The sequence below is a fragment of the Falco naumanni genome, chromosome 14, assembly GCF_017639655.2.
Source record: "Falco naumanni isolate bFalNau1 chromosome 14, bFalNau1.pat, whole genome shotgun sequence".
Lineage (NCBI taxonomy): Eukaryota > Metazoa > Chordata > Aves > Falconiformes > Falconidae > Falco > Falco naumanni.
This window is the reverse complement of record NC_054067.1, coordinates 13,132,590-13,142,223: the sequence shown is the minus strand read 5'-3', so window position 1 is coordinate 13,142,223 and position 9,634 is coordinate 13,132,590. Positions and strand designations below refer to the sequence as shown.

The 9,634-nt window shown below is 58.5% G+C and overlaps 2 protein-coding genes across 2 annotated transcripts; both read right to left on the bottom strand.

Moving 5' to 3' along the window:
* Positions 1 to 639: 639 nt before the first annotated feature.
* On the bottom strand, positions 640 to 4,634 carry LOC121097613 (dapper homolog 3-like). Its single transcript, XM_040614755.1, has 7 exons — positions 3,835 to 4,634; positions 3,321 to 3,452; positions 2,926 to 2,979; positions 2,138 to 2,238; positions 1,289 to 1,361; positions 1,011 to 1,082; positions 640 to 830 (listed from the first exon to the last, which is right to left on the bottom strand). The coding sequence occupies exons 1-7, from the start codon at positions 4,577 to 4,579 to the stop codon at positions 775 to 777; spliced, it is 1,233 nt and encodes a 410-aa protein (XP_040470689.1). The 5' UTR covers positions 4,580 to 4,634; the 3' UTR covers positions 640 to 774.
* Positions 4,635 to 4,830: 196 nt separating this feature from the next.
* SNX12 (sorting nexin 12) lies at positions 4,831 to 9,572 on the bottom strand. The gene is made up of 4 exons (XM_040614072.1): positions 9,344 to 9,572; positions 7,430 to 7,525; positions 7,088 to 7,212; positions 4,831 to 6,631 (listed from the first exon to the last, which is right to left on the bottom strand). The coding sequence occupies exons 1-4, from the start codon at positions 9,506 to 9,508 to the stop codon at positions 6,529 to 6,531; spliced, it is 489 nt and encodes a 162-aa protein (XP_040470006.1). The 5' UTR covers positions 9,509 to 9,572; the 3' UTR covers positions 4,831 to 6,528.
* Positions 9,573 to 9,634: the final 62 nt, after the last annotated feature.

Here is a 9,634-nt window from a genome sequence, read left to right as displayed (position 1 = left end):
TTCTTCTTCCCCCAGCTTATATACTCAACATGATGTCATATGGTACGGAATATCCCTTTGGCTAGTTCAGGTCAGCTGTCCTGGCTGTGTCACCTCCCAGTTTCCTGTGCCCCTCTAGCCCTCTCACTGGCAGGGCCCAAGAAACTGAAAAGTCCTTGACTTAGTATAAACGTTACCCTGCAACAACCAAAACCATCAACATTGTTCTCACACCAAATCCAAAACACAGCACTGCACCAGCTACTGAGAAGAAAATCAACTCCACCCCAGCTGAAACCAGGACAGTCAGCTAACAGCTGCAGAAGCCTGACATGCCACCAGCCAGCACTGCCTCTTCCCACATCAAACATGAAGGTAGTTTAAGGCAGAAACCTACTCGTACAGCTGCTTGCCACCACCACACATCCAAGCATCCCACCTGGAAGCACCAGCTTTGTCCAGAAAGGCTTCCCCAGAGCCTTGCTGTGCTTCTACCCACCATCACCCACCTCCTGCACCCAACAGACCTCAAGCCTTTGGCTGAACAGAACCAGCCACAGCTGTACACAGACCTGCTCTTTCTGCCCAGTCCTTTGGAGAACAGCATCAGCAGGCAGCACTAGGCACTGGCCCTATCCCAGCAGACAACAAGCATCACTAAGAAAAGACACCTTTATTTTAAATAGAATGAATTAAAAAACTCAATTCATTCAAGAGCTCTACATACATCACTGGCTCAGCAGCTCAGGCAGCTGGACAACTGGCTATTTCAAGTCTGTCCCCATGTGCCAGCTGTCAGTCTCTCCCTGAGTCACCACACTCCTCCACTGCTGCGTCTTCCAGACAGATTCCTGGGAAGCAATGGCAGCATCAAAGCACTGCTGTTCGCAACACTCAGCACCTGCCTCATGGGAAAGGCCATGAGCTGTGTCCCTTCCACCTGGCAGCCCTCATTTGTACCAGCAAGGGAGCACCAGAGCATTCCTGCAACCTGGCCAGGGGCAAAGGCTCACCCCAGGAAAGGAACATACCCGCTGCTCTGAGCTGAGCCTGCAAGGAGGAGATCGTCCGGCAATAGGCTTCACACTGGGCAGTCTTGTCAGCTGTAGGTAAATAGGTGTGTGCTCAGCCTGTCCTAAACACCTCACCCTCACACCTTCTTGGGCAGTAGGGGATCCTGCTCTACACCCAAACAAGAAGCCATCCCCATCCCCACAATGCTGCAGGCCCTGGACTCCAGTTAGAAGTGCAGGGGTGTCGTCTGGATTGTGGGTGTCCCACAGCCCCCAAAACAGCCAGTCCGACGTACCAAGCTCACCCTTCACTTGTTCCAACTCATTCTTTACACGCTTCAGCTCCTGGGACAGCTGATCACCTGCAGACTGGCAAGAGCAGGGTGTAAGTGTGATGGTGGGGGCGGTCACCCCCACGCAGTGGCCCACAGCCCAGCCCTTCCTGTGGAGGAGCATCTCTGCAGGCAGCACACATACACCAGCGGTTCTTGGGCTTGGAGAGCCCTGCTCAGCCCCCTCAGCATGTCAGAGCAGGGCATCATTTTGACATTCACCTCTGCTTCACAAGCCTGGAACTGTTGAAGCACAACACCCTAAGCCTAGCACCCATGGGACCACTGCCAGGGAGTGTTCATTGTAGCCGTGGTGCCTGGCAAAGGAGCCACTGTTCGCTTGTAGGCAAGCAACTGCCAATGCCCATGGGTCACAAGGATCCTTTGGCAGGCTACTGCTTCACAGTGAAGAGCCCTAAAAATGCTGGCAAATGCACAAACATATTTTACAGGTAGGAGACTTCCAGCATGGAATCTCACCTTGCTGCAGGCTCTGCTCACCCCGTCTTGGGGACATGTCCAACGTGTCAGGAAGTATAAAAGTGACACCACAAGACACTGGGGGTGTGCACCTTTCAAAAACCCCTTAAAAAAGATGAACTGGACAGAAGCCTGCAGTCCCCTGAGCACCGGAGAGATGGTAAACCATGCAGCAAAAGCACAAGGTCTTGTGTAAACCCCAGGGAAAGGCTAAAACAGCTCAGGTGCCAGCCTAGAAACTGACAGCCCCAGGTCCCATCACCTCCCACCTCTGGCATAACTGCCCATCAGCTGAATGGTGTTCTGCAGTGCCAGGACACAGCTGTCTCTTACCTGCTCAGCAGGGACTGCATCTCCACACCCTGGGGTCGGGCCAGGGGCCAATTCACTGAATAAAGAGGACTCCACACACACCCACGTCTGGTCAACCTTACCTATAAAGAGAAGTCTTGCCACCAGAAGCATAACTGCCATCCCCGGCCTCTCTTCAACCAAGCTACAGAGCTGCTCCAGACCAGGGGCAGAACCTGTCCAAGGCAGCCAGAGGTCTTCAAGCCCCTCCAACCCAATGCTGCTGGCCTAGCCTGTACGGGTGCTGCTGGGAGAAGGTGCTTCTGCACGGCCTAGCTCACAGCAACTCTGGGCTCCCGCTTGGAGTCTGCTCGCACAGGGAAGGCAGACAGCTGCACTGGGCAGGGCAGGGCTGTCCCAGCAGAGTGGGGATGGCTTCGTCTTCCTCTGCAGGGCCCAGGACTGCAGGCTGCCCAGCTGCAGTCCTTGGGGAAGGCATCACAGACTGGAGCACCCCGAGGTGCTCAGCAAGGGCCCTGCTGGGGAGTGGCTCTGTCCAACAAGCAGCTGCCCATGTTTCCCTATTCTCACCCCAACACAAGGTGAGAATCCACCAGAGCCCAACACAGAAAAGTAGACTCTCCTCACTGCGGTACACTCAGAGGACACTTGGTTTTCAGCAGGCCTTTGCAGTCAGGAAAGCTCCAGAGGGGCCCCTCTCTACAGGGGAGCAAGCTCCAGCTCCCCACTCCTGTGTGGGACCACACCTCCACACTGCTCACCTGCTCCCAAGACAGTTCAAACTGCAACCAGCCATTATTTGCTCTCACCGTTTTCCTCCAGCTCTTGGGTCCTATTGCGTATCAGCTCCTGGGTAGTTGATCCTGGAGTCCAGGAAATAAAAGCCAAGAGCATCAACCCCTGCTCAGAGAGTGCCCGGACAACAACATGTGCTGACAAGGGCTGCTCCCTGTCCTACAGATGTCCCACAGCATCAGATCCATTCTGGCTCTCTGCTGGGTGCCAGGGAAAGGGACTTCACCTAGCCTTACAGCTCCACATCACATTTCCCCTCCTCCTCTAAGCCTGAGCACATGCTGCTCCCCTCCCGACCTTTCCCCGTGATCAGCCTTAACCCTGCAGCCAACACCCAGATGTTCTCCCCAGGGCAGCAGCTCCAGGCTCCCACAACACCAGAGCCCCTGGGGCTTCTGCCCAGACTCACCCTTATCAAGGCAAGAGCACTTGGGGGAAGCCTCTTTTCCCAGTGTCCGCAGTCGGGCATGAGAAGCCACAGTAGGAATTGCTGTAGCGAGCCTCTGGGAGGGCTGTCTGCGACCCTCAACCTTGACAGCAGCTATAGCGGACAAACATCAGGACAGAGGCTGCTACCCCGAAGCTGCCACACCGCACAGCTCCTAGGGGCTCAGCCAGGCTGCTCATCCCCGGCCCACGAGCACCAGCACCCCACCAACCCCGTAAGACCACGGGGTGAGGGCTCCAAGCCGACAGGTTGCCAGCCCACCTTGGTGGGAGGCCTGGCAGTACTAATTAGTGCAGCACCTGGGGCACGAGCACATCTCCCAGGCTCCTACCTGCGCTGCTTCTAGGGACTCCCCACGCTTTGTCCCCATCCCCATCTCATGCCGCAGCCCAGGCCTTCCCCCTTCTCCCCGCAGCATCAACCCCCCTCCCCAGCTTCCCACTCCGTGCCAGGCCACTGGCAGGGGCAGAATTACTTTCCGTGTCCGCGGCACAGCGGGCGGCTTTGGGAAGGGCGGCACGCTGCGCCAGCTGCGAGGCCCAGCCGGGACACCGAAGCCTGGACTTGGCAGCCGACGCCAGCTTCGGCCTGGTACCTGCAGGAGAGAGGGGTCCGCAGCGCGGGGCAGCGGCCGCCCGGGGCAGCCGCCCGCGGCCCGGCTCACCCGAGGGCTGGGGGAGCCGCGTTTCCGGGGCACCGAGCCCCTTGCCGGCCTTCGGGAGCTCCAGAGCTAGAGAGCCCCGGGAGACCGAGACCCTCGCGCCGCCGCGGCCCTGGGAGCGGGCGGGGGGGCGGCCGGCGGGGCGCGGCGCGCAGGGGGACTGCCCGGCCCCGCGCCGTGCTGCTCTGCGGGGCCGGGCCGGGCCGGGCCTGGGCTGCGGGAGGCACGGCGGCTCGTCGCAGGCCGCCCCGGCCTCGCTGGCATTCGCGCTCGGGGCGCTGGCCGGGGCCCCCTCATCGAGGGGCGGCGAGGCGCGCAGCGGCGTAGAGGTGGCGGGCGCGGCGGCACCGACCCCCAGGACGCTGGCCTCCCCCAGGCTCTGCGAAGGCTCTACCGCGACGGTGGCGCCCACGAGCAGGCGGGTGGCGATGGCGCGGCATTCCTCCTCGAAGAAGCTATAGTACAGCGGCGAGTGCGGGCCGCCTACGTTCCGCAGCAGGTCGGGGCAGCTCGGCGAGCCGCTGCCCGCCGGCGGCGCCAGCTCCTCTGACCGCCGCATCCCGCCCCGGCGCCTCCGCGCAGCGGCCCCTGCCTCCCGAGAGGGCCATCCGCCACCACGCAGCGCCCCCTGCTCACGAGGAGGGCCATCCACACACCTCCCGCCGCCGCCGGCTGAGGCCCTTCCCGCCGTCGCGCAGCGCCGCCTGCCGACGGGGAGGGCACCTGCCGCCGCCGCGCAGCGCCCGCCAGACCACGCCCCCTCCCGGTGCCTTCCCCGCCCCGGTAGCCCCCCCAGGACGAGGCAGAGACTTGGCTTCACAGTGGTTTAATGCGAACGGAACCGGGACGTTACACTGGACAGGGTGGAGACAGCTGGGTGGATGGCAGCCCCACGGCAGAACAAGCAGGAGGAAGGGGCCACCCCAAGCAGGGGCCGGCAGCGGTGGGGGGATGCGGGCTGAGCCCTGCTGCGGGCACGGCCGCCTCCACCGGCACCAACCCCCACGCTGCCCCACAGCCCTTCCCGAGCCGAGCCGGTCCCCGGAGCAGTTCCCTCCCGGTTTCAGCAACTTCCCCTCTTCCCCGAGAGCCACCTCTCGCCCAGCAGCACCAGTTCCTCACCAAACACCCAGGAGACTTCAAGGAGACCTTGGGGGACACGCTTGGCAGGAACAGGAGGGCAGCCACTGTAGGCCTATGTTCCAGGAAAGGCTCAACCATGCCACCACAAAGTGACCAAGCACTTATAAACCAGCCGGCCTCAACCAAAGGAGCCCTGGAGCTGAGACCCAACCTTGCTTGTCACAGCTGTGGCAGCTGGAGGAGCCTCCAACAGACAGTTCTGCTGCAGCAAATCACAGCCTAGCAGCCCTCCTCAAGCTCTGAATGCTTTCCTGACCAGTCTTGTGTCCTCACGTCCACAAAAATAACTGCCTAGCTCACTGCAGAACAGGGGAGAACACACAAAAAGCCACTGTTACTTCTCCTGCTTCGTAAGCAAATGTCTAACCCAGGCCTGACCAGCCATTCTCTGCCATCCCTTTCTGGAGAGGTGGCCCCACCCCAGGCCCCTCCTGTGGCAGCCATCACGGCCACACAACACAACAGCCCCCACTAGCCCTCTCCTGCTCCTCCTCAGCCAGACCCACGTCCTCCCCTCTGCAGCTGGGGCACAGGATAAGGTCACCGCAACTTAGCTGAGCAGGGCGCTGCTGGAAACACCACCACAGCAGCCCATGGCAGAGCAAGCTGTGGCATTTTTTTAAACCCCGGACCAAGGCATCACAGCACACGCTGCTATAACCTAGGCCACCCCAGCTTCCACTCTCCAAACTGCCCACACAGAGCATCATGAGAGCACACGTCATGGAAACCCCTCAAGCTGCCAGCAGCACATTAGAAAGGAGGGGGATTAACACGAATACACCAAACGGGTCTGTAATGCAGGAGGCTGAGAGCAGGGGTAGAGTAGGTCTTGGGTCTCAGCACTTCCAGACAGTGAAGAATGAGGGTTTCATGCAGGGTGAATGGGGTGGACGAGAAACCAACACACCCAGGCACCTACTCACTGTTTTGGATAAACCTTACTAAAACGCTAATACCCGATGCGATCACTGACCAACATGACAACTGCTATTCTTCAGAGTCTCGTGCAGAGATGCTTGGGGCTGCACGGACAGGGGAGTGAAGGTCATCTCATACCTTCCTGTACAGGGAGAGAGGCAGCTCCTACACCATAACGCCATAAGCAAGTTCCCGCTCCACACCTATTCACACGTGCCCCTAGGTGCAGGACAACAAGCTCACTTGCATAAATCTTCATACCTTTAGGCCAAGACCACAGCCCAGTAGAACAAGCTGCTGCCAGTTACAAAAGAGGAAAATACTGAACAAACTGGGAGGTTCAAGAGAGGAAAAGCTGGTTCAGAGAAGACAGATTTAGTGTAAAAATAAATGTCATTTTTGCAGGAGGGAGGGTGGAATGGAGGAAGACAGTGCCAGGTGCTCCTACTGACGCACTTTCCCTGGGACGTAATTCCTATCAATAGTCTCCTCTTGCAGGAACATATGTAAGCAGCGCTCGTTCTGTGCCAGCGGGTGTCCAGCAATTCTGGAAGAAAAATCAGATGCAGAGGTTAGCACAGCCACCACCGAGACCCCCACACCTGCACTCTCCATAGGCAGTAAGGCAGACCTCTCCTCACTAACAGGCAGCCAGTTCCAAGTACACCTGCACTGGGCTCAGGCCAAGGTGATGAGATCAGTGTGCAACAGGGCCAGCAAGAGGTGCTTGAGCACAGGGCGCTCCCTCCTGCAACCAACGCTACCCTGTCAGTGGGTCTCTGCAGCACAGCTATTCTGCCAGTATTTGATTCACTCTCGGAAGAGAGGGCTGAACACAACCCACACTCAAGGCAGGACTTGCTTCAAGAACCACGGCGTCATTACCTGGCTGCAGGCACCATCCTTTAGCAAGGCACCTCTGTGCAGCAGATCAAGACTCCTTCCCACAGCCCTCTTCTACTGACAGCAGCCAGAAAGGCAGCACATAGGACACCAAACTTACTTGTTAATAAACTGTTCTAGTCCCTGTCTCCGCTCCTCAATGAAGGACTCCTCAAAGATGCCTTCATCTCCTCGGAAAGGAAGCTGTCGTTTCAAAGCTTTTCCAGGCAGCGGTGGCACTACAATCTGAAAGCAGAGAATTGCCCTGTCAGCAGAATGGCCACCTGCAAGCAGATACCCTTGGCCATTTGACACTCGTCTCCAACCCTGTTATGTGGATAGAGATCAAGCCCCAACAGCTGCCCACCACCACAGCCTCTCTTACGGACAGCTCAAGATTATTGCTACAACTATTCCCACATGTCCTGTTTTCAGGAATATGCAGGTCTGAGCCAGGCCTCACCTTGCTGTCTCGTTCCAGCTCATTCTTCAGCCATTCAAAGTCACTGTATCGTCTCCTCACACAAGATTCCTTCAGTTTGAAGATCGGGAGGTTTGTCTGTAATGAAGGAGAAGTAGTTAATTTGCAGGTTGCTTTGGAAGCCAGATAGTATTTCAACATGTAGTTGAAACCTGAAGCTGTGTTTAGAAAACCAAGCCCCCTGAGAAGGAGGCATCATGAGAACACCCAGTTTCTTTACTAAGGACAGAGCACAAGTACTGAAGCCCTTCAGAATCAAGCAAGCACTTGCCAGGCTACTCTGAGCCAGCCATTCCCTCCTGTCAAGTGACTATTTCAGGAACACACCCCGTCCCAGGGGCATGTGCTGGAACAAGGGCTCACAATACAGAGAAGGCTGATCCCCCCCCCAAAGTTCACTCCATTTGGAAGGGATCTACAAGATAGCTTCACAGTAGCCTGCAGAGCAAAAGAACCTCCAACCCGGCACCAGTGTTTCCAAGGAAGAACTAAGGGAGGAAATGTTGTCCCAGCAACTGTTCAAGGCCAGACCTTGTGCTACAATATTCTCTCAGAACATATCACGTACCCTAACAGGTGAGCAGCTTTTTCATATCTGGCTTGTGCCACCGGAGGAATGTGCAGCAATTCCCCAACCTCCACCCCTGCCACTAAAGACTCACAGCTACAGTAACGTCACCTTTACCCTATCCATGCAGCCTGAAACATTGAAGGAATTGAGGTAGCAAAACCTTCTGACAAGCAGCACCCAGATGAACACAAGTATCGCTGCAACATGTTTTAACTATATTCTTATGAGATCTGCAAAATAAAACCAGCTGCTTTCAAAGCATCTCTGCAAGAGCTAGTTTCAGGGGGACTAAGAGGTTCTCATTGCCACCTGCCAGGCACTCTTTGGCAGGCTGATGGAAACTGAGCATCAGAATAGAAAAAAACTAACACCCAATTCTTCTGAAATGCAGTGGAGACTTAACAGCTAAATCATGCTATGAACAGACGGCAATGCTAGCACATATGCTAAAGGTTGCTTGGTTCAGGGGAAGCATAGTTTTACTGCCTTCAGCTATCAGACACAGAGCTATGAAGAGGTCCCCCATTTGGCTTGGTTAAGGCCCAGCGAAGAGAACCTTGCAAGAAGTGTTCAGCCTGCTACATGCACTCCCAGATCACAGGCTCTTTGTACAGCGATCAAGCTGACTCAGGAGGAGTAGCTAGACTGCACTGTGATCAGGTCCCAAGATACTGCTGGCTAGCTTTCCTCCCCTGCTCCAGATAAGGAGCTGCATGCAGCCATACCCTGCTCAGCAACCACCCAACAGTGCCCAAGTGCCAGGCCTGGAGCTCTAGCGAGGGGACAGGAGCAGGAGCCTGCTGAGGCAGCACCTTCCTCGTCCTTGCGCATACCAGCTCTCGCTGCATGCCGAAGGGTCCCGGCAAACCCCCCCACCTGCGAGCACTCTGACCTTGAGCCCTGGCCAGCTGGAAAGCCACGGGCAAGCTGCCAGCACCAGCCCAGCCCTGCCCGGTTTCCAACGCCGGGGCTCACGTCCTCCGTTCCCCACCATCGCAGACGAAAACAGCCCCTGCCTGGCTACCTCGAGCCCCAGGAATTGTGCCCGGGCAGCGCGGGGCCTCCCTGGTCGGGCTCCCTACACATTCACCGCAGCTCCTTGTCCCGGCCGCGCAGGCCACGCTCGGCCACGGCGACGAGACCACCCGCCCCTCCCTCGGCCGCCCTCCCCCAGCCACCCCGGCACCGCGCACCAAGCGCCGCTGCCCCTCCCCGGGCCGTACACCCGGCCACCGGGCAGCCCAGCCCCGACCGGACCCACACGGGGCCCCGCGGCCTGCCCCGCCCCGCCCGCCCCGGGCCCGCAGGCCCCACGGGGGCCGCACCCGCATCCGGAGCTCGTAGCTGGTGTATCTGGCGCGGCCCATGCCCACGGTCTGCGGGTTGAAGATGTCGATCTCGAGGAAGTTGCTGGGCGGCCCGTACGCGTCCGTCAGGTCCTGCGGCTTGGCGTTCAGGCGCCGGGTGTCCGCCACCGCCGCCTCCGACATGATGGTGCCGCCACCGCCCGGCCCGGCCCGGCCCGGCCCGCCCGCTGCCGCAGCCCGCCCCGCCCCGCGCACGACGCGACGGCGCTCGCCTGCCGCCTGCATAATACGGCGGGTATCCAGGGTTCG

Excerpts from the sequence above, each read along its gene's own strand:
- SNX12 (XM_040614072.1), bottom strand. The coding sequence starts at position 9,508 with ATGTCGGAGGCGGCGGTGGCGGACACCCGGCGCCTGAACGCCAAGCCG. Across the intron at positions 7,526-9,343 it reads GCTACGAGCTCCGGATGCGG|ACAAACCTCCCGATCTTCAA; the intron begins GTGCGGCCCCCG and ends CCTTCATTACAG. Across the intron at positions 7,213-7,429 it reads AGCTGGAACGAGACAGCAAG|ATTGTAGTGCCACCGCTGCC; the intron begins GTGAGGCCTGGC and ends CTCTGCTTTCAG.
- LOC121097613 (XM_040614755.1), bottom strand. The coding sequence starts at position 4,579 with ATGCGGCGGTCAGAGGAGCTGGCGCCGCCGGCGGGCAGCGGCTCGCCG. Across the intron at positions 1,083-1,288 it reads ACAAGTGAAGGGTGAGCTTG|CTGACAAGACTGCCCAGTGT; the intron begins GTACGTCGGACT and ends ATTTACCTACAG. Across the intron at positions 831-1,010 it reads GGCTCAGCTCAGAGCAGCGG|GAATCTGTCTGGAAGACGCA; the intron begins GTATGTTCCTTT and ends ATTGCTTCCCAG.